General features: G+C 47.9%; 1 protein-coding gene across 4 annotated transcripts; it reads right to left on the bottom strand.

Moving 5' to 3' along the window:
* Positions 1–212: 212 nt before the first annotated feature.
* LOC100123304 (myc box-dependent-interacting protein 1) lies at positions 213–25,995 on the bottom strand. 4 transcript variants are annotated; one of them, XM_003425247.4, is made up of 9 exons: positions 25,492–25,994; positions 7,003–7,138; positions 5,408–5,598; positions 4,870–5,142; positions 4,562–4,680; positions 4,325–4,368; positions 3,772–3,981; positions 3,117–3,295; positions 213–2,876 (listed from the first exon to the last, which is right to left on the bottom strand). In XM_003425247.4, the coding sequence occupies exons 1-9, from the start codon at positions 25,558–25,560 to the stop codon at positions 2,796–2,798; spliced, it is 1,302 nt and encodes a 433-aa protein (XP_003425295.1). In that variant the 5' UTR covers positions 25,561–25,994; the 3' UTR covers positions 213–2,795. The 4 variants fall into 4 exon arrangements, with proteins under 4 accessions (XP_003425295.1, XP_001606930.2, XP_008201929.1 ...); XM_001606880.6 differs by having other exon boundaries at positions 3,117–3,259; XM_008203707.4 differs by lacking the exon at positions 3,772–3,981 and having other exon boundaries at positions 25,492–25,995.
* Positions 25,996–26,019: the final 24 nt, after the last annotated feature.

Raw genomic sequence — 26,019 nt, 5'->3', positions numbered from 1 at the left:
TTTTTTTTCTCTCTTTTTTAATACAAATCCGATTTCCGCATGGACGAGGGCTTCTCGCAATTTGTTGCGCTGGTGTACGCACACGTCGCTTTCGCATAATCCGATTACACGCGTCGCGCGTTTCATCGATTCCGCCTTGAATAAGCCCAGGGATACGCGGATAAACACAAAATAACGGATCACGCGAGGGAGTTAAGCTCAGAACACACGAGTCGCATAGCAGACACATGCTAGTTTATTGTACTTTAATTATTACTTAATGTTTCATTCATTATAATTATACTTTTAAGGTTACATATTTGCAGTTATGGCTACAGTAAAATTAGACAACACGACATAAATATGACAAACGATATAACAACGATCGATTCCACAGTTACACCGACGTCTCCGTCTGTTTCGCTTCGTCGCTAATAATCTCTCATTTTCGTTTCGTTTTTTCTCAAACGAGTACATATTAATAAGTGCAGGTAAAAAGCTTACGATCGGGGACTACGTGAGCAGCGTCTCCTCGATAGAGTCAGCGGTCGACGGAATGCTGATTTCGCTTCTTTTTTCAAAATACCTTCTCCATTACAAAACGCGTGTACATATAAAATCTTATAAAATCTCATAGTAAAGTAAAAAAACGTTCGTCTTTCGAGCCCTGCGCTACAGTCTTCGTAGACCGCTGCACTTTCGAGGAGAACGCTGAACAATGTAACCAACATCGAAGATATTTCATGAACTTAGCCTCTTTCGATTTTCATGAGCTCTTTAATTGGCGTAACGATGGGTCGATCCTTCAACTTAAACATTTGACAATTTGTATAAAAGAACAATCCATCTTGACTATAAACTGTCGTTTCTTAAATCATATAACGGAATAAAAACATACGTGCGAACTCGTTCATGACGTTCATTGACTCGCTTTATTGTTTGCTCTCTTTCAAGTTTATATTGTCGTAATATTTACTACAAAGGGTTTGATACAATACTCAAGAGTTTTTCATAAAGTATTATTATTATCATTATTATTATTAATATTAATATTATTGTTATAATGTATAAATTTGTAAGGACAAAATGGTTTTAGTCAATTCGTTCGCTGCGATGCAATAGTCGCACCGTAGCGTCCGACGATTAGCAGCTGCCATATAAGTATATATACTTTCTACGCGATTTGTAGAAAAGAAACAAAGATTAATCAAACTTATTCATTTCACGATGATTAATCGGATTTATACTCCGCGGAATACATCGTATAAAATTTCATGGATGACGTGATCCGCAACAATAGATTTGCGTAAATTCTATAAATTCGTAATTTCATTTTTATAATATATTATATTTCATCCGTCCACGCCGCACATTTTAACCTTCTAATGATGAGAAGACGCGTCATTTCAATGAGTAATTGTTTGATGAATACTAGGACCTTACTGATTTGGTGAACCGCTTCATGCGAGACGGCGTCAAAGTATATTTCTTGCTTTTAAAATACATCTCTAAAAAATTCACGCAGCGACTCGTCCATTAACAAAACATAATGAGATAAGGAGACGAAATAACGAAATTGCTTTTCGAAAACGCTGATGGACGATTCGCTTCAATAAAATAGTCTTACGATTTACAAGTATAGTCTCTATGTACAAATTCATAAAATAATATTAATTTATTATTATAGACTTTCATATAGTAGTTATATCGCCCGTAGCTTAATTACGTAGCAGTTTAGTGTTGTTGGCTCGCGCGCATTATTCTTTTGAAATTCTCATGAAATACATCGTTTGATTGGCGACGCGCGAGAATAGCTCGCTCGATGTACACACTGTTACATAGCAGAACTCTTAACGAAGTATCGGAAAATCTCGTCCGACGCGAATTTGCAATAAATTTACTAGATTACTCGATCGTTGTCGAAGATAAATTTACAAGTGACTTAGGATTGCAGCACAAATAGCAATCGCGTCCACAATCTCGTCGATATTGTACAGGTTTCGATAGTCGTAAAAAAATTCACAATTTCATCGTATAAATATATTACACCTTCAGATTCGACGAAAGCTTCCGATAATCCACTGTATGACGTAACGATAAAAAATTCCGCAGCTACACCGAGAGAAAATCGAACCGTGCCAATAAACATCGTCGCAATCAACAACAAACTCTCATCAGAATCTTTACAAAATCAACTTCGTCGCAAGCTCGACTCTTTTCTCGGTGCGAGCACGGCCATGCGCGAGAAAGAAGGTTAAAGGAAGGGAGCAGTCGGAGACTGAGAGAAATTAAAGTGAGAAAGTTAGAATAAGAAAAAGGATTTTAGTGACGACGTCGTTGCGGCGCATCCTGCGAGAAAGACAACAGCAGCAGCAAATGTCGTCGGTATTGGCACAGACAGTGGCTGGCTTAAGGCACTTCGAAACCGATCGCTTTCCCTTTCCGCAGCACCCTTCAGCAGCGTGCGTGTATCGCATCTCCAGCTCGTTCTCTACGTTCTTCGTAGTCGTCATACCATATCGTTGTCGCACGTGCATGCGTGTAGCTGTAATCGTTGGCTCGCCCCTCTCGGTGTTTCGGTACACGCGGAGATCGCGGAAAAGGCCGCGCGGGAAAAAAAGTGAAAAAAGAACGAGAGTGACTGCGCCGTCGTTCTCTTTTCCTTTCGGGCTCTGCTCGCTCTCTTTCTGTCTCTGTTTTGCGTCCAGCTCGCGCGTCTAGGAGCTACCCGACGCAGCGTGCTCGGCACCTTTTTCCTTTCTCCGCGAGCAATGGAGTGTGTAACGTGGCGATTCGGGGTTGGCGCACGCGGCTGCTCACAGTGGCTTCGTAAAGTTTGCCGGGAACATGCCCTTCTCATTCGTTCCCTCCTTTATTCCCATCAACCAGCCCTCCTCCTGAAAATAACAAATCCATGCGTTAGGCGTATACGAAAAAATATTGGTTCTGTCGTCTTAGAATGCTCAGCAGAATAACCGAGAGAGAAGGAGATCGGTAAAAACAGGTCACAGAGAGCCAAGAATGTCCTCTCCGAGAAAGATATTTGAATAACTTGAACGAACTCCCAAAAAAGCTACATCTCTAATCCCCCTTTATGTTTCTCTCTCGGCGGCGCATGGTCGAGAGCGGCTACAAACCTGTTCTTCCGGATCGTCGTACTCGACAACGCGAATGATTTCGCCGACTTCGAACGACAGCTCGTCCACGTCTTCGCGATTGTACTTGTAGGTGGCCTTAACCCTGTACAAGACGCCCGGTGGCAGATTGTCAGTTGTCGCCCCTGCAGATAAATGGATACCATTTTCATATTCCACGTCTAGAAGGATTCAATTTGCCGCCATTAGGAGTGTTTATTCATCGTTATTGCTTGGATCGCATATAGTTATGTATACATGTATTGCCATTGTGTTATATCGAGAGTCAACATTTATAAGCATGCGTGTGCAGAATAAGAGAGTGTTATACGTGTTGGCAGGCAAATTGGGTAGGCGAGAGGAAACAAACGATTGTAGAAAGTTATTACATAGAAGCGAGCGGGAGAGAAGCGTCTTTTCATCTCAGACGACTTATCTCCGATTGGGAAATTTCATTGAAAGCGATTTCGTTACGAAGCTAATGAATTCCACCTCGAGTGCAACAAACTGCTATTAAATTTATTGGTTCCTCGGCATAAACAAAGCAGAGCCGTATTGAATTTCCAATCGAAGGAAAGCTCGCTTTCGACGAAAGTCTCCACACGACAGTGTGTTTAGCGGTGGCGGCTGCGGCGGATGTCAAGCGCTGCCTACTCACCGACGGGAATGTCGTAGAGCTCCTCGACGCCGCGCTTGCTAGCGGGTGCCTTGGCGCTCTTCGGCGACGAGGCCTCCTGGTTATTGAGCGAGCTCGAGTTATCATTGCTGTTGTTAGCACTGGTGTTGTTAGCATTGCCGTTGAGCTGTGCAGCCGGCGCGATCGTCGAGGCGACGTCCTCGTGTGACGCGGCCGTCGAGTCGTCCAGGGCTGTAAAAGAAACGCCAAAAACACACACAAAACACTCAAACGGCTGTCGTTTCATTTCGTAAACCAGGTAGTGCCTCCTTCGTCGACTGATTCAGAACACGAGAGAATTATTAGAGACACGCGCGATCGAGATTAAAGTACAAACGTGTTTTTTTTTTCTCACAGAGATTCCTTTTTTAGAGAAGATACACTGACGATTAATAAATACGACAGATAGAAAGAGAAGAACAAAATAGTGTTAGGCACACAAGTCACAAAAAAACATTGCTCTTTTTGCTGAATCTGTTTTTCTTGCGTATTCTCAAAGTCAAGAGTTATTAGGCGTGACGGAGCTTTTAGTTACCTGCCGAGACGTTGTTCTGAGGTGGTTGCGTGTTGATGATGAGCCTGAAAGAAGAGCGATCGTTAATGTCCGATGAGTCGACTACTTTTTTCGTCCTTCTCCTCGTTAAAAAATTAACAATCCAACCCAGAGCAGGACTGATCGTTAGATCGAAAAAATTATTCAGTCCTGCTCGGCGTGACCATCTACAGAGGAGAATCGACGAAGCGTGACTAATGCTATATGGGATGTACTAACGAGGAGTTGGCGTTTGGCGATTTCGGCGACTGAGGCGACGAGTTCTTCTTGAGCGTGTACGAGCCTCGCTGGCTGTCGTTGGCCAGTTTGTCGACTATCGCCTCGAGTTCCGAGAAAACCTGAAAAGCAGAACGACATAATAAGTAAAATCAATTTCCCAGCGCTGCAGCGGTAGCTTTCTACGCGAAAGCCGCGTCTCTCTGGTCGTTACACTCCGACCGCAGGGAAAAAAAAACACTCTCGCTGCGCTCTAAAAGCATCCCAGAAAAGGAGAAGAAGAAGAAGAAGAGGAAGCTGCGTAGGTATACCTTGGCACTTTCGGTATGGAACACTTGCTCGGCCGCGAATAGCGTCTGCAGATTGGTGACGAGAAATAGCACGCGCGAGTCGTAGAGGGCCGGCAGCTCGTCGTGCAGCTCCGAGTTGAGTTGCTCGTAGGTGCGCTTGGCCTCCTCCAAGAGCTCCTTGCCCCTCGACACCTTCAGCTCGTCCCTCTTCTTCGGGTTGCACTGCAGCGACTGGAAGTTGTGCCTCTGGCTGTCGAAGTCCACGAGCTTACGGCCGCGCTTGTCGATCTTTTTCTGTGAAAAAAAAAAAAAAAAACCAAACATCAGTACACGCAGCAGTGATGGTCGAGGAGGAGAATTTTAGCGATGCCACGGGGGGTTGACGACCATCGGATTGATATGTCGGACGAGCGATCATATGTGCGATGCATCTCTCTCGGCGGGGAAGGTGTGACTGGTTTTTTAAAGAGGCTCGAGCTATTTTTAAAAGGCGACACGGCTTTCCTCTCGTCGACCGCATCACGGAAGCAGTTTCAGCGTCGGGGATTAGAAAACTCACCCGCATTTCCGGAAACTGGCTCTGATACGTGTTCAACGGGACGAGGACCTGGTCGGCGAGCTTGTGTGCGAAATCCTGCCAGAGCATATCGAGGTTCTGTGCCTGGACGTAGAGCATGTCGTGGCCCGACCACTGGCTTTCGTAGATCTCGTTCAGCGAGTCCATCAGCGACTTGGAGGCCAGCTGCACGGCTGGAATTAACGGATGCAATTGTTATCGTAGAAACGTCGAGGAATTTTTCTTTCTCTCTCGCTCTCTATATTCCTCGCGCGGTTATGCGTTGCGCGCGTAGAAAAAAAACTTTCTAAGCCTCGTTGCGCAACGCTGTGTTAGAGTTTCGGTTTCGATAATTAATGCGCGTTATTACGGTCATTGTGCGCGAGTTTCACTGCGGCGGCGTGGAAAAACTCGTCGGTGGAAATACATTCGGATAACTTTATGCATCTGCGAAAAAGAGTTTCTCCAGAGCCTCTCTCCCGACGGCGCTGAGGGTCGTTAGAAAAAAGAAAAGCTCGAGATTTACGGCCGCTACACGACAAACGTTTTTGCACTAGCGCAAAGGCGCGGGTGTCGCTGCAGTAATCTCAATTTCATACACACACTCGGCTCTTCGTCGCTCTCTCCCTCTCCGCCCCCCTCTCTCTCTCTCTCTCTCTCTCTCGGCTAATCACGCAATTAAAGCGCGGAGAAAAAAGATAAAGATTCTACTTCTTCTCATCGCTTTCAGCTCTTGTACTTTCCCGGCAGTCAAGTGCGTTCACCTGCTCTCGCGGCGCAGATAAGGCGCGAATACGAGTGAACACACCTTCGGCATCGCCAAGTGCGAACTGTCGTCGCGAGGACTCGAGAGAGCCGAGTAAGGAGACGTTACTTCTCGATCGGGAGTTTAACGAACCGGACTGAATGGATTCATTCGCATCAATCACTCGGTACTGTATTCGATGTTACGTAAATTACGTCGAAGCTCGCTTACGCTTATCTTAATACGTTTAATTTAACATTCCCGCGCGAGCCCACGCAAGGATTCGGCCTACCGGAACGAGTTTTTTCCTCTTCTTCTTCCGATGCAACTGGGTCAAAAATATGCAGAACTCTCTCTCTCTCTCTCTCTCTCTCTCTCTCTCTCTCTCTCTCTCTCACTCTGACGCGCGGGCGAAGAACTCGAGCGACGGCCCATTGAGAAACTTCTTACAATACGCGTCTCCGGTATTATATTATACGGCATCGTTGCGTAATTAATTATGAAAATTTCCCAACGACTCCGCATTTTTCCGCTCGTTTCGCGCGCTAATCGCTCCGTCAAGAGCGAAAAACCAGATTACGGCGCGATATTCGCACGGGGGCGAGATTTACGCGCTCCCGTAAATCCCGATCCGGTGCGTTTGTACCTACGTCGAAGGGGGTCAGCGACGCAACGCTCGAGTTTCAGCGTTAATTTCAGAGACGTCTGCTGCGTTATAAATAGAGAGAGAGAGAGAGAGAGAGAGAGAGAGAGAGAGAGAGAAGAGCTGGCTGCCGCAGGTGCTCGCGAGAGCGTCGCATATGACAGCGTAGAAGAGAGAAAGAGGGAAGAGAAAATCGAGAGAGACACTTACCTCGGACACACCTGATGTAGTTGTTGAACTCCTTTTGCAGTCTGTTGGCGGCGTTCTGCTGTCGCGTGAAGTTCTGCAGGTGCTCGTCGAATATGTCGTCGGCCGTCCGGTCCACCTTGCCCAGGTTCTGTAGAAACTGCGGGGGAAGAAGAGAGATTTTCTGCGTTAGAAAGCTCGACTGGCGACTTTTCACTCGTTCGGAGCGCGCGATGAGTCACGAGACCGAGTGTAAATCACCGGTTTCGAGAGCTACTGATATAATGAAATCATATAACTACCTCGCCTTTATGCTTTAATCGCTCAAAGGTCGATGGCTCGTTCAACGAAAAACATCGCGCATTCGAAAAGCTCTCTCGATATAGACACGACGACGGGGAAAAGAAAAAAATCCGACCGGGCTAATTAAGGTCTCTTCGAGTTTCGCCTCCGATCCCAATCTACATAGCGAGATCCGAGACCTTACGCTGTATTCCCAAGACATTGTGCCATGAAAACGTTCTCACACACTCGCAATAGCATACGAGGCCACATCGACGCTGCTCTCGCATAACACGTACGCGCGCGCGCGCGCGTCTATGCTCGTTTTATAGATCGTATACACAGAGGGAAAGGCTGTGCGCGGATGCGTAGGAAGACAGAAGGTGGGCGCATCGCTCGCAGCCTAATTCGTACACGAGTTTCGGTCGCGCGCGATTACCTCATCCCTCGCGACTTTCGAGTCTCAATTGGGAAACGAGACACACGCGAGCAGTACTCCTGACTCCTACGTGCGCGTTTCTTTCTCTGAAACTATATGGCTGTGGAACGAGGAAATTAAACACGCACGATCTCGCGTATGACTGTATACGAAAAAAGTAGTCCAGAAGCTGGATTTGAGCAGCGTCGTAAAAGTGTATACGAGTCTCTCGAGCTCGGGGAAACCATTACTCTCTATTATACTTGTTTAACACAATAGCGCCGTAACAATTTACGCGGCCACGGATAAATTGTACTTTCAAGAGAGTGGGGGAGAGCGAGTCGATGAGTAAAATAAGTCATGAAATTTTCTCGCGTTTACTTAGAATCTTCTCCGCCGATGTCTCTCGCCGAGCCCACAATCGGCCTTTCCCCATATCCACGAGAGAAAGGCGCTCGACAACTATAGCATCCACGGGAACACACAATTAGATCCTCTCCGACGTTCGACAATCGAACGGCCCATCTATTCCCCGCGTACATTACGCAACTCGGAGCTGGAGAGAGACACAACACGATACACGCGGACCTGCATAATAATCGCCCCTTCCGGGGACCTCAACACCTTCTCTTCGTCCAGCAACAGCGCGACGCGCCAGTTTTTCCGACCCACTTTTCCGCCGCTAGCGTGAAAAGCAGCGTTAAAAGCGAGGAGAGGTTTTTTCGAGGTTATGCAAGGTTACGGCTATGCGTGCGTCTGGGAGAATCGCTCGTAATTTCCGCGACTTTTAGGGAAGCGACGCTTCCCTACTGCATTGTAATAGTGCGTACTCGAAGAGAGTCGTTTGCGGCGTTAGCTAATTTTATAATTGCACGCCGTACTTGCACATTCCTTTCCAAGCTCGCTCTGAAGTTCGGTGTATTACATCTGATTTTGAATAAAGCTAAGAGTCGTATCTCGCTCGGCGTAAGCTTTTTTTATAGACGAGTGACTCAGCGCACGTAACGTTGACGCTCGATAATCATCGTTATGCTCGAATCGATGGAAGGAATACTCCGCGCGTCCGAATGAATAACGCTCTCTATAGTCGAGGGCCGTATAATTGCACTACAGCGCATTAACTCAAAGGCCGAGATGATAAATCATATCCGCGCGCGCTAGCAACGATTTCTCCGCCGCAGCTTCGGATTCGAACGCGTCCGAAAATATATATCCCCCCGGGACGAAACGCGCGGCGACAGAAGCGGCTCTTGTGTGCAAGTGGAGCTAAAGTGCGAGGAATGCTGCTCTGTCGGAGGAGATGAAACAGACGATCAGCTGGCACTGGATTGAAAGAGATTGGAAAGGTGTGTACATAGGTGTGTGTGTGTGTGTGTGATTTTCTATGTATACGTGTGTAGGTATTATTTTCACAGTCGCGAAATAAACGGAAAAAGACGTTACATCCCGATCTCGATATCTCGCCATTCCATTCTATATAGAGCGCAGTCAGCCCGCGGCGGACAAGTGCATCGCACAGCAGGCGCTCTCTCGTGCAAACCCACACTCGCATACTTTCACGGAGGGCGAAGCGGCGCAGCAGTGCAACCCGTTACTTCGGCCACGACCTTCCGCCTGAAACAGCGCGTTATTCGCGCTCACCTGTGTGCATATACGCGAGAGGACATCACAGATACACGAGAAGCGGAAGTGGGACGATTATCGGAGCGTGGTCAGCTTTAATAATGCATGGAAAGATTCTATCGAGATAAGCGCTGTTGGATGGTTTTCGCTTGATTGTTACACGCGAGCGTTGTTGTTATTATTCGATGATGTTTGCGCGCCGCACCTGTTATATACGAGTCGAGCTATATACGCTTGTTGCTGTTTCTGCCTCTATAAACGCGATTGTATTTTCGATTGTGTACATCAGCCGGAATCAATCGACGCTCTCTTGAAGACTTGGATAGTATATCGATTTTTCGAAGGCACTGGAGAATCGTAAAAACTTTACATATTCTCTCTCGGTCTCCCGCTATGCACGTACGGATTTATTTGACACGCAATACTCTCGCGGGGTAATTGAATAATAAATTACATCATAGCTGTGATTGCTTATTTAATATACTGCCTTGCCGGAGCTGCGAATTTTTACTTCGGAGGAGTTTCAGGTTACCCGCGGGAAATGTCGCCTTTCAACGCTGTATTTTTACACAGCCGAGAGTGAGAGGCGCGTAAACTCGCCGAAAAAGTAACTCTAGCAGACGCAGTGCAGCCGTCATCTCTCGGGGCGATAAAGACACGCGCGCTTTATGATATACCCTCGCTACTCTGTGTCTCTCCCGGAGAGAAATAAAAAGAGGAGCGCGCGCGTGTATAGCCGAGAGAAGTTATGCTAAACGGCTAACGGTTAAAGAGAACGCGCGCCAAAGCGACGACTCTCGCGCAAGCGTGTGTACGCGCCGGAATCGGCGACTGGCCGTCTCGAATAGGTAATATAGCCGGCCGGGCACTGGGTCGCCGAAAATGTTCTCAGGAATCGGAGCTTGCTTTCTTTCGATTTCGTTCGGCATAGGCGTGATCTGAATCTGGGATCGGCTAAGCAGCTGTTTCTTGAGAGGGGAGTGGAAATTTGTTTTATGAAAATTTGAAAAAAAAAATCTAGCTCGTAGGAAAGTGAACGCGAGCGCGTCTGGGCGAGAGAAAAGCGCGAGAAAAGTTTTGAGAGGAGCCGGACCTCTGTCCCGAGAGAGCAAAGTTTTTGCAACGAAAATAGAACACGTTGTCCCTCTCCCTCTCTCTCTCTCTCTCTCTCTCTCTCTCCGGGATTTTATTAATAGTAAGAGGCAGATGACGCGAATGTCCCGTTGCACAGTCGTCCTCTTGTTTCGACTCCCATTGACTCCCGGACGCGAAAAATCAAACGCAACTTTATTTTTCCTTTCCAGCTATTAAAATTTTCATTCGGTAATAACATTCGCCTCTCTCGATATATTCCGCTCCCTCTCTGGCGCGAATTTTTCCATAAAGCCTACCGTTACTCAACCCACTAACTGTTTTACAGTTTCTCTCGCGGGATAATAAAATTATCACGCGGGGAGTTTAATGAAAAATTCAAAAATCCCTCCCGCACGCATTAAACGGAAACAGGTTTTCGCTCCGATACGCGCGCGGAATGCGTATGCAAAAACTGTAACGATGTCGATCCTTTTTCCGCGCTTTTCCGAAGTCGTGTGCGCGAAGACGATGAAAGAACTGCATTACTCGCGAAACTCTACACCATCTGCTTTTGTACGACGTATCGGGGGGCTATATGCCTTTTAGTGGCAGATAAGATAGCGACGCTCGACTGTATGAATAATATATAGGATAGGAGTGTATCGAGTCGCTTCTCTCTCTCTCTCTCTCTCTCTCTCTCTCTCTCTCTCTCTCTCTCTCTCTCTGTCTCTCTCTCGTCGAGTAAATAAAAACTTCTTTGTCAGTTTTATCGGGAGATGACTCGATCTCTCTATTTCGCGCGGAAAAATCTTCGTAGGCATTTCACGGGAGTGGAATATGCCAAACATTTTTCTCGGATATTCGCGCACAATGTTGCTCTTATCGCGAATTTAGATTGCCGGCGAATCAGGTGTGCCTGGCGCCGGTGCCAAAATTATTCCTCTTCACTGGCTCGTTTCGCACGTTCGTTACGATTGTTAATTAAAACTGCGATAATAGCAACAAGCTTTCCGGGTATTCTATTCGTGGACCAGCTGGAAGCTGAAATTCTTGATCCGTCAATATTTGACATACCAGAGAAGTCAAATTTTCGCTGCAAAGCGCCGAAAAAGTATATTGGATTCGTTCCAGCAACGACGTGTGCCTTTTTTTTACTTTTGACGCTGTACGTGTTTAAAATGTAAACTGACGTAACGACTGGGCATTAGTGCTTAGAATTTACCGAAGCTAAAAATAATATTCTCCTCATTGCTTCCGGTCTCGAGAACGTTTCGTATTCTCTTTTCCCTAATTGCTTTGGCGCTTTTTTCGAATTTTCACTCAGCTGCAAACTTGGCGTACGAAAATATTTGTTGAAGCGTTTTTATTTTATTTGCAAAAGCGAATATACGAGCATCGCTAATGTAATCTTGTATACTCGAGTCATTATAATCTCTCGCCTTTATACTTTTGCTGATTAACTTTGTTTATAGAGTGTAGAGCATTACACACACGAATGAGCGGGCGATAAAGCGAAGCCTAAATCCAATCTTTGCCGAGCGTAAAGCTTTGTTATAAGTAAATGAGTTGTTGCTAAAAATCTATTTGCGCGACTATTAAGAAGTTTAATAAAATCTTCGTGAGCCTTGCGAACGTAATTACGACGAGTAGGTATTTACAGATAGAAGGTAGATCTCGGTCGACGCATGTTCTTGTTCATACATTACAAGTAGATCACGTCGACGATGGCGAGACAGATGCAGGCAGAGATATACGCTTTCTCTATCTTGTCATCCTCGGCCGTGTTATTACGAAATTATTATACGAGGTCGAGGGTACGAAAACACTTGTTTTCAGCACTTCCAGCATTTCAGGCCGAGGTGAAAGTTAAACGCAGTTTGAGGAAGAACAACAAACAGCCTATTTATGCGGATTGAAAATCCTAAGAGAGAGAGAGAGGGTGGGGAGAGCAATTTAAGAGAAGGGTCGTCGCACGCGACCGCAGTCGAATTCGGTTCAAGGGACGATGGCCGCGGAAGAATCGGAATGTTGGCGCGGAGGTTCGGACATCAACCTCGTCTGCCGGCTACCTGCTCGTATACGCACGCGTATACCTATACATCTTTCTCGTTTTGCCTCTCTTTCTCTCAGCGCGCGTTTGGATCCAGCCGGTGCACACGAGCTCTCTCTCTCTCTCTCTCTCTCGAGGCGCCATTACGCGCCGGCGAACCGTTCGCTTGATTTGACCCTTTTTTTTTCTTTTGTGTGTATAATACAGATCGATCGGTACTCTTTCGGAAGCTTTTTCACGCTTCCCGATCGCGTCGTCGCACCTGTCCAACTTAGATTGCTTTTTTTCGGTTTAGCCTGATTTTCGTTATAAAGCACAAAACAATCGCGCGCGAATCGAAACGGATCGACAGGCCAGCGCGGGGCGACAAGATCCGGAGAGAACGGCCCAGCGGCAGCACACGTAAGAAAACGGACCAGTCCTGCACGGCCCACTCGTTCTCATTCCTCCTTTCGTTCCACTATCTCCTCGCTGCCGGCGGCTGCGGCGGCGGCGACGACGGCCGAGATAACGGAATCCCCGAGCGTCCGTCCGTGCGATTCATTCCGCGAGCGTGTGTGTGTGTGTGTGTGTGTACTGCCGCGAGTAAAAGGACATGGGGTCAAGAATGTTTCCAAGGCGAAGCGCCGGATTCCTCCCGTTGATCGAAAATGCGCGCGGAGGAAAGTTTTCCCGTGTTTAACGCTATATTTATACGTAGTTGTTCTAGGCGATGGATGTGTTTTTTTTTCTTCGGTGGGCGGCCGCTAGTTTGCATGTTTGTGCAAGAGCTGCAGGCGCGATAGCGATGTAAAGTGCTTGCGCAATTTGTTTGACTAGCGTCGTGTCACTCTTTCGAGCGTATGCATGTGTGCAGGCTTTTTTGAGCGAACCTATAGGCGCTTGGTGCTAAAAGCGAGCCGAGAGTTTGTGTGTATGGATTTTTCGTTCTATGTAATGCGGAGGATTTATGTAATGCGTTTGATTTACGATCCAGATACCGCGTGCAGGTTTCGACTGACTCTCGCGGTTTGTTATTTGCTCAAAACTGGAGTTTAGAATGTGTCTCGACGCTTTCGATCGTGAATACGCTTGCTTTCGAATTTCGCGAACACTTGGGAAAAATAATGATACTTTTAAAAAGGCATCGCTACGCTGATGCATTGCTACATCTCCAGTCGAAGCAAAAACAAGCCGTAAAAGTCTGACACGGCTGCGCGAGTCAGAGCTCGAAAATAGAAAGAAAAAAGGATCCTCGTCATCGAGTTGCAGCCAGCGCGTAACAAGAGGCTCACAAGCATATGACCCACGCAAGAAGAGTCACGCGACACTTTCGAGCATACAACGCACGCGTCCAGCAGCAGTCCGGGTGGTAAACGCAAGCCGGCTTATTTGCGCGCGACGGAGAGCAAGTAGCAGCTTTGTTTACCGAATCTCCTTCCTGCACGAGGAAACGCCTATTTATAACTGATGCGGATCTGCATACGCGTGATTCATCCTGATTTTTTTCGCGAACAACAGCGCGCGTTGCATAACAGCGACTATATAAACAAAAAAAAAAAATGAATCGAAGCGAAGACAAAGTTTCGCTCTCTCCTGAAAATTCCTCGATAAATCCACGGAGACGAGCGGAAGCACCCACGCGTGAGTGTCTCGATCGCCGCGGCCGTATTAGGCGAGAGAATCGCGCGGAGCTGGACCTTTACGAAATATCCGCACCCACGACAAAATCGACGACGACTCACGGCTTCCGACACCCAGCGCGGGATTTGTTTTATTGTTCGCCGCGCCGTGAGTCGTGATCGCGGAGTTGGCTTTCTCTCGAGACGAATTTTTCCTTTTATTTTTGCCGATATAGATTTTTCTGAAACGACGTGTGATCGACGATATTTCGTCGCGTGTTATTATACTCTTTCACGCGTGAGAACTGGTCTAACGCTTTGCATAATCTACATTCCCGGAATCGTGTCCATAACCCCGACGGACTGTTTGCAAATCTCGCGCGAGATATTATATCTCCATCTCGACGATATACAGTGCACAAGAGAGCGAACTGCACACGCCGACTTAATATCCCGATGACGCGACGAGTTAACGCGTAAAAAGAGCGAGGACGCCGCGCCTAATTGAATTAGCCCGTGTCAGGCCTGTGTGCGCAGTATAGGTACACACACACACACACACACACACACACCGGAGGTTGAAAGCAAGAACGAAAAAAAAAAAACAAAACAACGCGCCGAGTATAAACGATCGAGACTAAAGGGGATATAATATCCCTGGATGGCGTTTGGGCGCAGCGTAAAATATGCCGCGTGACCGCATACTTTCTATCGCGGCGGAGCCGATGCAGGTTTCTTCGACCTCAGCTTGCGGCCAGAGAGAGAGAGAGGAATACTTGGGCGCCTCCTTCGATTCGCGCGCGGCTTCTAATAATCGATCGCCGACGCGCCGCGGTGTAGAGCTTTAACTCGAGCTCTCAGCTATTGTCTCTCTACCTCTTCTATGCGTGTGGTTATATCGTTGTACATTACACGCGGCCGATCTCGGGTTTTTCGACTTACGCTACAGCCGATGCCGTGTGCTTTGGAAAGTGTTCGTTATGACTCTCACCTGAAACAGAAAGAAAAATCGATGGTCAATACAAATTCAATAGAGTCAAGTTCCTCTCTCTCTCTCCGCAACTCGTCTCGCTCTAGAAGCCACGGAGGAGCAGAAGAAGAACTTCCCGAGCAAACAACTCCGTACACGGAGAGAGTCACGACTACGCGCATTGTTTATTAATCGAACTGCACACACACACACACAGAGCCGTAGATATATCTTTTAGAAAGGTGCATTCGACGACGGGTCTCTCGCGCGGCGTTTCCACTTGATACAGCCGCACTTGCCCCGCACACCGAGCGAGCGTTAATTACGTTACGGGCAATTATCGGAGTCTGATTGTGCGGCGAGGCTCAACTGTCACCCTGCGGTAGGGATTATTAATCGCCGCCGGGGAGAAAGCTCAGCCGCCGCGAAATTAATCGGACTTACTCGGATTTGTATATGCTTCGAGAAAAAAAAAATGCCTCTTCCTTATACCAAAGCGAGCCAAGCTCCCGATCTCGCGCGATTCAGAACAAGCGGCGAATTTAATTGCCAAGCTGCAGTAGCGAGCGTTGCACCGGCGAGTGTATTAACCCTCCAGAGAGAGAGAGAGAGAGAGAGCCGTAGAGTGAAACGACCTTAGCCGCACGCGCAATGCGCATTATATACTGCACACATACGTGCGCGGACGCACCTCTACTGCGCGCATCGCGAAAACCACCGCTAAGACGCGTAATCGAGCAGCAACCGCGATCAAGGCCGCCGCATATAACTGTTTGTTTGATGTTTTTTTTTTTAAGAAGACGGAATGATCCTTCGCCATAGTGTCGTCGTCGTCGTGGTTGTTAACGAATTGGCAAAAAAAAAAAAAAAGATTCGTCGATAAAGCTGCCCGTAGATTTAACAGCCGCTTTTAACAGCCGCGACGAGGCTTTTGTCGAGCCAGCTCTCAACGCTGCGTTATTGTCCCGGTCATTCAGCTCGCGCGCGCGCACGTAACGTATTCAAAGTGGCCCTGAACGCCCAGTGTCGTGCTCTCCTCTATACATAGTCGTATACACGTCCGAGATTTCATTCGGCGAATATGCTCGATGAATTTTTGCACATGGATTAATAACGCCGTGTTATAACACGATCTGCTTTACGATCGAGGAAGCTATAACCGAGAGGGGATCAATTTTTCATCGCACCTCTAAACCATACAAGAGAGAGCCCGAAACGAGGCTCATTAAACACAGACGTAAGCTGTAAGCGCCATTAGCGTATAGGCTCTTTTTCGAGAGGATGCACCTGCAGGCTAACCTCGTGGTTACGTAAAAGCATAGCCAGTACAGCGTGCAGTGCGCGAAAGGGAGGGGAGAAAAATCTCGGTTATGCGCAGTGCGCGAAAAGTCGTGACTTCCGCGCTACCGCGCCGCCCACGCGCTTTTCCTTAGCTGTACCCTCGTGATATTTTTTCCACAGCCTCGTCGCGCCATGCGGGTAATTCGTCCTCGCCTCTTTCGACATGACTGACGTTTATAGGCTCGTGTGTGAGAGAGTTACCGGTATTGGTTTTCGTATATAAAGCTTGTAATAAGCGAGCCTGCACCGCGACGATTGAAAATTCTAAAATAACTCCGTTTAGAAAGTCGCAAAGCTCGTGTTTGTTGTCGTGCACGCGTAGTGTTTTGTAATGTATCCAGCTTTCTACAACAAACCCGCCGAGTGACACTCGCTTCCTATAGCCTCTCGCTCTTATATCTCGTTTGTACGTGTGCGTGTGTCCAGAAGGAATTACCTAAACGCTGTGTGGGTATAATCAACCCCGCGCGAAGAATTTCCATCAGCCGCATGGGTTACGCAATTAAGCATTAGAGCCAAGCTCGTCCGCGTCACGATTTAGCCCGAGAGTGAGAGAGAGAGAGAGAGAGAGAGAGAGAGAGGAACCGGCATTATAATAATGCGAGCTGCACGCGCGGAATGAGCCGAATGCGCGAACCGAACGAGGAAGAAAGTTTGGAAAACGTGAGAACGGATGGATATAATGCTGTGGTATATGCTGGCTTCTATATATGTGTTATCGATGGTTTTTGCGCCTTTTTTGGGTGTGTGTGTTTTCATTGTTTTAATAGCGGATCTCTCACGCGCGTAAACATTGTCGTATAACGTAAATTATACACGGCAGGTGAGTAGATAATACTTTTATAATTGCATCACAGCAGCGGCAGCAGCTGTCGGGTAATAAGTCCATTATACTTTTACGCTCTTTCATATCGTCTTCAATTAGGCTCGCTAATATCGTGTGTTTACTTTGCAATTTAAACAAACAATTCGTCACCAGTCGAGGTATGCACTGAGCGCGAGCGACAAATCTCATTTGGGCTGGTCGATAATTGTCCAGTCAGATATTAAAAACACCCTTCTCTCATTAGGGTCAAAGGTCACTCGCGCGGTCGACCCTTTTTTTTCAAAACCCACCGCGAAAAGCTTCTAGGGGGCAAAAATAAATCGCGGAAAAGTCCTGGCTCTGCAGCAGCAGCAGCGAGCGCTTCAACGAATTTAAGCCCCCGCGACCCAGTTTCCGAGCAAATGCAATCTCGTTATAGATTTCCGCGTCGCTGCAGGAACCCCGAGTGTAATAAAAAAGCGCTGTATACGTGCAGGACTTATTGGTAGATGATGCAGCAGCAGCGATCATAGTTTTACGATCGCGATATTTATCCGACAGGCGGGCGTGATGCGGATGCACCGAGAGGGGATTATGGGCTATTCATTGCGAGTAGAACGGGATTATCCTACATTTTTCCAACCGTGTGTATAAAGATCGCGAATAGAAGATGTAGATCGCATGTATGCGTCTCAGGGACGGATGGTCGGTCAGGCGCATAGATGATAGAGTCAACATCGAACCGTCAAGGTTCTCTCGCTCCTACGTCTTCCGCGCGTGATCGGCAAACACAGTAATTTGCAGATCGTCGCATATACGCGTGTGCATGTGCGCAGTGGTATAGAGAGAAATGAAAACGGAGAGCTTTCCGCCGCGCGTAAAGAGCGAGCAGACGCCGCTATGTCTGGCTCTTAATTATTCTCTCGATCGGAGCGTTGTATATTGTCATTAGAGTTGCGCACGATATTAAAAACTTCAGCTCCGCAATTCCGATGTTCCATATCTCGGTACACGATAAAACGCAGCGACCGATGTTCATTTCGGTACACATGCAGCGGCTCTCACGCGAGAGATAGAAATCTATAGCAAGAGAGAGAGAGCTAGAGCAGCAGCTGTGTGTGCCCTACGAAACCTCTCAATTCGCCGGCTTCTGTGTGTAGAGGAAGAAAAATAAAGCAGACTACAGTGGCGCAGCGGCAATGGCCTTAATTGTTTGTTTTTTCTCTTCATCGCAGAACCGCTACGCAAGAGCCTAATTATGGGTCGCTCGTATCGCGCGCAGATTAAAGGGGTCGTGATCTATTGGAGAAGTATTCTCGATCAACTTTATTTATTCCAAGAGACGGAAAAGAGAAAGAGAGCTGCGAGGGAAAATGAACGACAAGAGCACATGTGCTGCAGAGTCGGCCGATCTGTATTTATATAAGTCCTGGACATTGGCCAGGACGAGATGCCGCATAGTTTGCGCTTTCAAGGGGTCTCACTCGTCGAACTTATCGGCGAGCTCTCTCTCTCTCTCTCTAGTTTTCCTCCGACTAAATAAAACATCGTTTCGGCATTCGTCTCTATAAATACACCTCGCGGAGCTCGCTCAGTCGTTATCCTGCAGTCCAGCTCTTCTCGACTAATTAAACAGCACTCCGAAACAATGTACACCAACGACGACGACGACCTTTCATAGAGGTGCAGCAGCCCTAAAATAAGCCCTTCGCGATGCATCAACGTCGGGAGATACAGCAGCGAAGGCCTTCCCTGCGTAGCACCTCTCTCTCTCTCTCTCTCTCTCTCTAGAGAGCCAAGTGGTTATGGAACGCGAGAGAGCTGCGCGCATCGCTGCCGCTGGCACTGTTAATTGTAAAAGGGGGCCGAGAAAGAGGCTCTCGTCGCAGCGCGCGCGGCTCGGCTGCCGAGCTTGTCGTCTATTTGAAGAAAGGTCACTCTCGGCGCTATGCCTTTCTCCCTCGCGTTGCAGCGCCTCTGCTCCGTGTATTCGAGTGTATTCGAGATACGCGATTGCACACCTGTGAGATGAGACTGTACGTGGGTGGAATATATTACGTGGTGAAAGGGTGAAGGTTGAGGAAGCGCGAGGAATCCGCGACGAGTCGATCCGAAGATTGTGCGCCGCCGAGACGAGTTATTACTAGTGTCGGTGAGCTATTGACCAACCGCTTGTGTGTTGTTACTTCATTGTTGTTTATACGCTCGCAATGAAAGAAAGACAGCCGCGCACTGTCTACAAACGCCGAGCTCTAATAACCGAAAATTCCAGAGAGCAAAGCAGACGACACCGCAGTGCGTCCGAAAATAGCAGCTACTGCACCCGATTTCGAATTCGAATAACCGATGCGCGTCTCATCCCCACACATCTTTAGAAACTAGACCTAAATTTCGAACCGCCGCACACGCGGTAGCTTGAATTGTGGAAAGCGGCCGGAGGAGAGCCAGAGAGAAAAGTCGCAGACGAGAGAGAGAGAGAGAGAGAGAGAGAGAGAGAGAGGCGCTCGTAGATATATTTGCCGTGTGGTGTACGACAAGACGACTCCCGGGACTCTACGGTACAAGAATAGTAACTGGTATAGCCCGTCGTCGTGTGTAGCATAGCATAGCGCGCTCGCGTGTATAGTATACAGAAGACGAGGCTGCGCGAGTTTTTGCCTGCGACGGCGGGAAGAACACTTGTATTCTTATAAAAGCCTGTGGGGGGTCCTCTACTCGCTGCGATGAATGTTAATACACGCAAAAACGAAAATTCCTCTCCCAGCTTATATCGAGGAGCTCTCGCAGCGCAGCCTCACTCTCGCCCTATAATAGTCCGCCCGCGTTTTTCGCCTCTTCGCCGCGAAATAAGGTCAGCGTCCACTCTTATACCTACTCCAATATCGCGTCGCGGGCACCGCAGATGAAAACTGTACTCCCACTCGTCTGCGCTCTGTAGACGCAAGTAGGCTAGCTCGCGAATTAATTAGAGATACTGCAAGTCGTGCGTAACTAATAAAAAATACCGAGAGAGAGAGAGAGACACGATTCGCTCGGACGATACGCAGACCTGCGCGGACTTTTGATCCGATCGAGAGCTGAAAACGTCAGTCGGAGACGGAGAGCAGATAGTCGTTACACTTTGCGATATTCGGAACGCGAGGGGGTATAATCGTCGTTTCGTGGCAGAGCCGCGCGGATATGGATTACGTAAGCAGATTTGGCGGGAGAGATAGAAAATTCACGGAGAGAGGGAGAGAGAGAGGAAAGTATGAGCGAGGAGGATGATTAAGTTTTAGAAAGTTCCTGCGGAGATGCAACGACGATGTTTAGCCGATGGGAAATGATAAATCCGGGAGACTGGGCTGTCTATGTTTCCATATCAATTCTAGCACAATTGGCATCTTCGCGACGTGTGTGACATCGTTGAAAGGAAACGAGAGTAGAGACGGAAGGAAAATTCATGAAAGGTATCAGTGCCATTATGAAGCGAGTGATAGCCAAGTCCGATGATGTTGCCAAGCGTCGAAAGTACGATAAATTTCACGTGGATTTAAAATTTTTCCCGCCGATTTCTGATGGCATAACCGACACTGCGTAACGCGATTTGAGATGCAGAGACGATACGATGCGCGTCTCTGATGCAAAAGCCATTGTGCGGAGAGAGAGAGAGGCTACTGTATTGCAGACGTTTTTGATCGTCAAACGAGCTTCTGATGAGTGATTAGCCCAACTGACGATTTTATTCTTTCTCTAGTGTGCATTGTACCGCGTTGAGTAACTTTGTTTGTAAACGGCCGTATTGCGCACGACCGTGTGGTCGCGGAGAGCTATATCATATACGCGTATGCAAACGAGCTGAAGCCTCGCCAGAAAAAAAGTGATTTGAATATATATTTTTATTGGACGATGCATAATACAAAGCAGTGTGCTCCGCTTATTTTTGGGTCGACTACGTGCGCCGCATGAGGCTTTCGCTTGCGTTGCTGTCACTTTTCTTTCTCTCCCGTTGTATTATACGCGAAAAAAAAACACGAAAGAGCCCACGAGTCCTCTATCGAGGCTTCGAGAAAAAATAACCAATAGAGCGAGTTTTCCAGTCTCAACACACACTTCTCGCTCGTTAAAAATCACGCCGGCTCATCGATCTTCCCAAAGCTCGCCGTCAATTACGCTCTCCCTTATCTCGGCTCCGCATCGGGAATCAAAGCCCCGTAATTTTCTTCTCTGAAAAACCTCCGACGCGATCGCTCGAAAGAAAAAAAAAACGGTAAACTTCGGGCACAATGTACGAAGCCCCCCCCCCCCCCCCCCCCGAAAAAGCGAAGTACAGCCTCCGAAACTCTTCACGACTCGGAATTCCAGAGCGCGGAGATTTCACGAGTGTATAGCGCGCCGGCAGCAGCCCACGTGCATGTGTACAGGGACCGGTTCTACCTTCACACACACACATTGCCGCAACGAGACACCCACGAATTATACCTGGCGAATGTGTATGAGACGTATAAGTATGCGTATATCCCACGCGAGAGAAATTTTGTTGCATTCCCACGATGGAGAGTTTTCGAGAATCGTTTTGTGCGCGCCGCGATTTTATAGCTTGCACCCGCACCTGTCGACAGGCCGTATAGTGTACGTGTACACAGATGCAGCGCAGCGGCATCGGCGATCAATTAGTCGCTAAGCGACTTTGGCGCCTCTTCCCCCCCCCTCTCTCTCTCTCTCTCTCGAAGAAAGTAACGGTGGCCAGCAGCGTCCATTACTCCCTTGTTTTCAAACAGGATTTCCGTGCCCGATGCAAGCCTCTCCGCGCACCTATACACACGTGCACACACATCTATCGATAGCACGATACAAAGTCGCGCGTGTCGTTATAGGGATTCGTTTCGGCATTCTCTCTCTCTCTCTCTCTCTCTCTCTAGTATACATAGCAGCTTTTCCAGTGCATGTAACGCGCTCACGATCTAGATCTTTGCATTATTTTTACCTCCTCGCCGGCATTGATGTAGCGCCTATATATATAGTGCGTTTTCTCCTTTCTGTGTCGATACGCCGCCGCCGCTGAGGTTTATGAATAGATGCGCGTATAACTGACGTGCTTTTCGATCAGCTGGAGATAAGACGCGGCACTGCGAAATCGTGTGTAAAACAAAAGTGTGTATGCAGGGGACTTTGGTTTATTGCACACACGTTATATACGTATAGCTAAAGGGGAAATGGACTTTTTGCTCGAGAAATTTATTCATCTCGCATGCAAATCTCCGCGAGCGTCGGCAGTATACGCGTTGCATGAATAATCGCACGCGTATAGCATTTCCATCGCGTCGTCGTTTATACACGGACGGACAGAGAGTCAATTTGTACTTCAATTACCGATGCAGTGTATCGATCACTCGTTCACTCGCATAAACGAGCTTTATCATCGTCGTAATAAACCCACTACTTCGGATTAATGAAAAAGGCGCCTTGTTTATTCGAAAACGGTTTTCCGACACGCTATTTGCATTCGCCGATAAACAAAAATCCACGGCGCACCACTAACGATTCTAACTAGAGCAAGTGTATCTCCGGCTCTTATCGCGCCGCGCAGCCTCGCGAGCGATTAATTAAAAGTGTTCCTCTCCCTCGGCGACACGTACACACACACGCGCGCGCGCGCTTGTAACGGAATACACACGGCGTGTGCCGTTGCAGAAACTCGTTCGGGGGCTATATACCATAAACGATACGCAGCGCGATCGGCTGCGAGAGAGAAGAAAAAATGCATAATGCACTTGTGCTCCGCGAGCGATTGGCACACGGAGCTATGCCTTAGTTCCGTAATAAGGACCGATGCGCGCAGCAGCACAGCGTGTCTGGCTCTATTGGAAATCGAAACCTGTGTATAGCCGCGTGCGTGGCAGATTTGATGTAATGATCGATGCTTTTTTTTAGCTCGCGGCTGTGTATAGTTAGGTAGTTAATCTGGCTGCTGCAGCCGGTGAAAGTTTGCTTCGAGCCGTCTATGCGATTATACGATTGTGCATTATTGAGACGACCTCATCGCGGTTGTTGCAAAATTTGAAAATTCTGAAACCGTCCCACGAAAAAGAGTCGTATATTCGCGCATTAAAAAAATCCGCAATTTCCGGTAGCGATATGAATGCATAATGTACTCTCTGCGTACATGCGCTGAAAAAAAAAAAAGAGCCGTTGCTTCGTTTTCGCGGAACGTCACGGCTACATGCCTCCTAATGACCGATGGAAAATATAAAGCAAACCGAACGCTTCCTCCCGGCAATGAGAAGAAAAAAGATCTCGGGCGTTCGATCATGCTTTTTCATTATATATAGGCGCAGCTCGTCGATCGCCGAGATAAGATTTCGGAATCTAGCGCGCGTTTGTTTCGGCTTGAATAACGCGAAATTGCGTAATCATGTGTGCAGTTAATTGCACGAGGCTCGCGCGGGAAAATTCGTTAGGAATAACAAATGAAGTGCGATTATTATTGTCGCTCGTGCTAAAAACGAAAAGAGTTAGCGCTGATCGTAAAATCGATAAAAATTGCATCACTTTATACTACTGCCGCTCTCGTCCTAATCAAGCCCCTATACCTCCAAGTGTCTCCCCTCTTCAAACCTACACTCACCGCTAAACGGCGCGGCGCACTTCTCTCTCTCTCTCTCTCTCTCCGCAAATAAACCCATTTCCCGAGAGTTCAAACACACACCGGCGTATCCATCAGAAGTCTATCCCTCCCGAGCTCTCCGGATCTTCCTTAAATACGCATAACGGCTCTCACGGAAATCCACATCTCTCTCTCTCTCTCGTCCTCCGTCAATCCCGTTTCGGCAGCTGGCATTGACGCGAGTTGCATAAGTAATTGTCATTTTAAATGGAACCCCCTTCCGTCCGTCCGGCCGACGACGACGACTACTGCATACGGTTGCGTAACACGGCGGCGACGCTTTCGTGCAAAAACCGCGCGTGGAAATAGCACGGAACGAGTGCGCACGCGAGAGACGATCTCTCGGCTTCTTCTCTCTTCGGCCGGACGACCGCACGGGAACACGCATATAGGCGCGTGTATAAAATGGAGACGCGCGCGAGGATATGAAAATAGCTGTCGCGCGCGGCTCTCGAGCTCGCCCAAGAGCGGCTGTACCTATGAGTTACTGTATTTTCACTGCTGATTGTACACTGATATATGCAAAGACGGCACGGCTCGAAAGGGAAAATCCCGATTGCTATATAGCGCCTACTATATCTTTTCTATGCATAAGGTTTTTCATCGCACCTGTGTGCGGATAAAAAGAGCCGCAGTTAGAAAGCCCTCCCGGCGTGTACGTACACGCGATGATATGGCGAGAGAATGAGAGAGAGGTGAAGGATATTGAATGACAGCATAAGGCGCATATAGCCTGCACCCGATACCCTTCGCGCGCGCGAACGAGCCTCGGCCTGGAAACTTTTTGTTTATTCACTGTGATTTCTCTCGCTGCTCCTACTCGTTTCCTTTTTTCCGATGTATAAATAACTCGTTAAACGCGCACAATTAGCCTCTCCGCGAGATAATAGAGAGCTGACCAAAAAAAAAAAAATAGAAAACAACAGAGCCTATACGTATAATTTCGGCGCTGCGCGTAGAGATAGCGCCTATCTTGCCCCGGAATCGAGCCGGTTTTAATTGCTCTCGCGGCGTAATTTTCAGCACTCGGTAAGCAAAACTTGCAGCGATCTCTCTCTCTCTCTCTCTCGCTTCTATTCCGAACCCGCGGAACTCGCTGAATAGGAGTAACCCTACACCGCTTTCGGAGAACGCATTCTTTGGCTGAATTGAAGTAAGTACGATATCGCGGAGCGCGGCAAAAAAAAAAAAAAAAAAGGAGCGAAGCCATCCGGCAAGGATAGTTTTTCGCGCGACTATACCCGATCGTAACGTCCGCGGAGACTCAACAAGTGTACGTATATGTGTATATAATCGGTTTTCGACGATGTAAACAGTCCTCTCTCTCTCGGAATAACACGACCGCACAGGTGATGTCTCGCCGTTTTCTCACTGCTCTCGGGCTATGTATAGGCGCGCATACCTCTCGCGGCTTATCACACTCGGTCTACCTACTTTCCTTCGGCGTACAGGCTGTATCAATTTCGCGCATCGACCGACAGATGCTTATCGGCTCGCATAAATTACTCGATCTCCCAATCTATATATATATATATATACCCAAGTAGGTATGCGTGTAACGGTAAGCGCGAAAGCACCGCCGTCGACGAAGACACGTACAAGTACGTGCAAACGCAGCGAGGAAAAGAGGTTATGTCACGACGCCGCTATGCACAGACAGACAGAGACAGGTAGGTAGCTGTATCGTCAGCTCTCTTTCTCACCTTCTCCTTGGCTCTGCCCGCGTGCTTCTGCACGGTCTTGGCGATGAGTGCTCCCTTGCTCTCTGCCATGGCTGCTGCTGCTGCTGTTGCTTTCCTACTGTTGCTGTACGAACGAATTGCTGTCGTTGCTCTGTCGCGCACGCACTGACTGTACAATCGCACTCTCGGAGGAAAAAAAAAACGAACGAGTTGCAGGCCGACGGAGAAATCAATCAGGGCCAATAACACTGCAACGGATTACTCTCTCTCTCTCTCTCTCTCCTCTTCTTCACTATAACGTATACTGTTACGTACGCGAGGGTCACACCGACCTGTGTATATTAACTTCCCGGTCTTTTCTGCGATATACGCTATGTGTATACTGTACTCGACTCGAGACGACTATATACGTATATGCGAGTGTACGTGTGTATTCGGATATACGTATATATTGAAGAATGAGGCGCGCGACGACGCCAGGCGTTCAGCGAGTGTGATGCGCCGTAGAGTACTGGCGGCCGCAGCCGCTCCTCGATGTACCGTAGGCCA

Source organism: Nasonia vitripennis, chromosome 5 (assembly GCF_009193385.2).
Source record: "Nasonia vitripennis strain AsymCx chromosome 5, Nvit_psr_1.1, whole genome shotgun sequence".
Taxonomy (NCBI): domain Eukaryota; kingdom Metazoa; phylum Arthropoda; class Insecta; order Hymenoptera; family Pteromalidae; genus Nasonia; species Nasonia vitripennis.
The sequence above is the reverse complement of the archived record's forward strand: the minus strand, read 5'-3'. Positions and strand labels throughout refer to the sequence as shown.

Coding starts and splice junctions, on each gene's coding strand:
- LOC100123304 (XM_003425247.4), bottom strand. CDS start 25,560: ATGGCAGAGAGCAAGGGAGCACTCATCGCCAAGACCGTGCAGAAGCAC. Junction 5,143..5,407: donor GCCAGTTTCCGGAAATGCGG/GTGAGTTTTCTA, acceptor TTTTTTTCACAG/AAAAAGATCGACAAGCGCGG. Junction 4,681..4,869: donor TCCATACCGAAAGTGCCAAG/GTATACCTACGC, acceptor TCTGCTTTTCAG/GTTTTCTCGGAACTCGAGGC.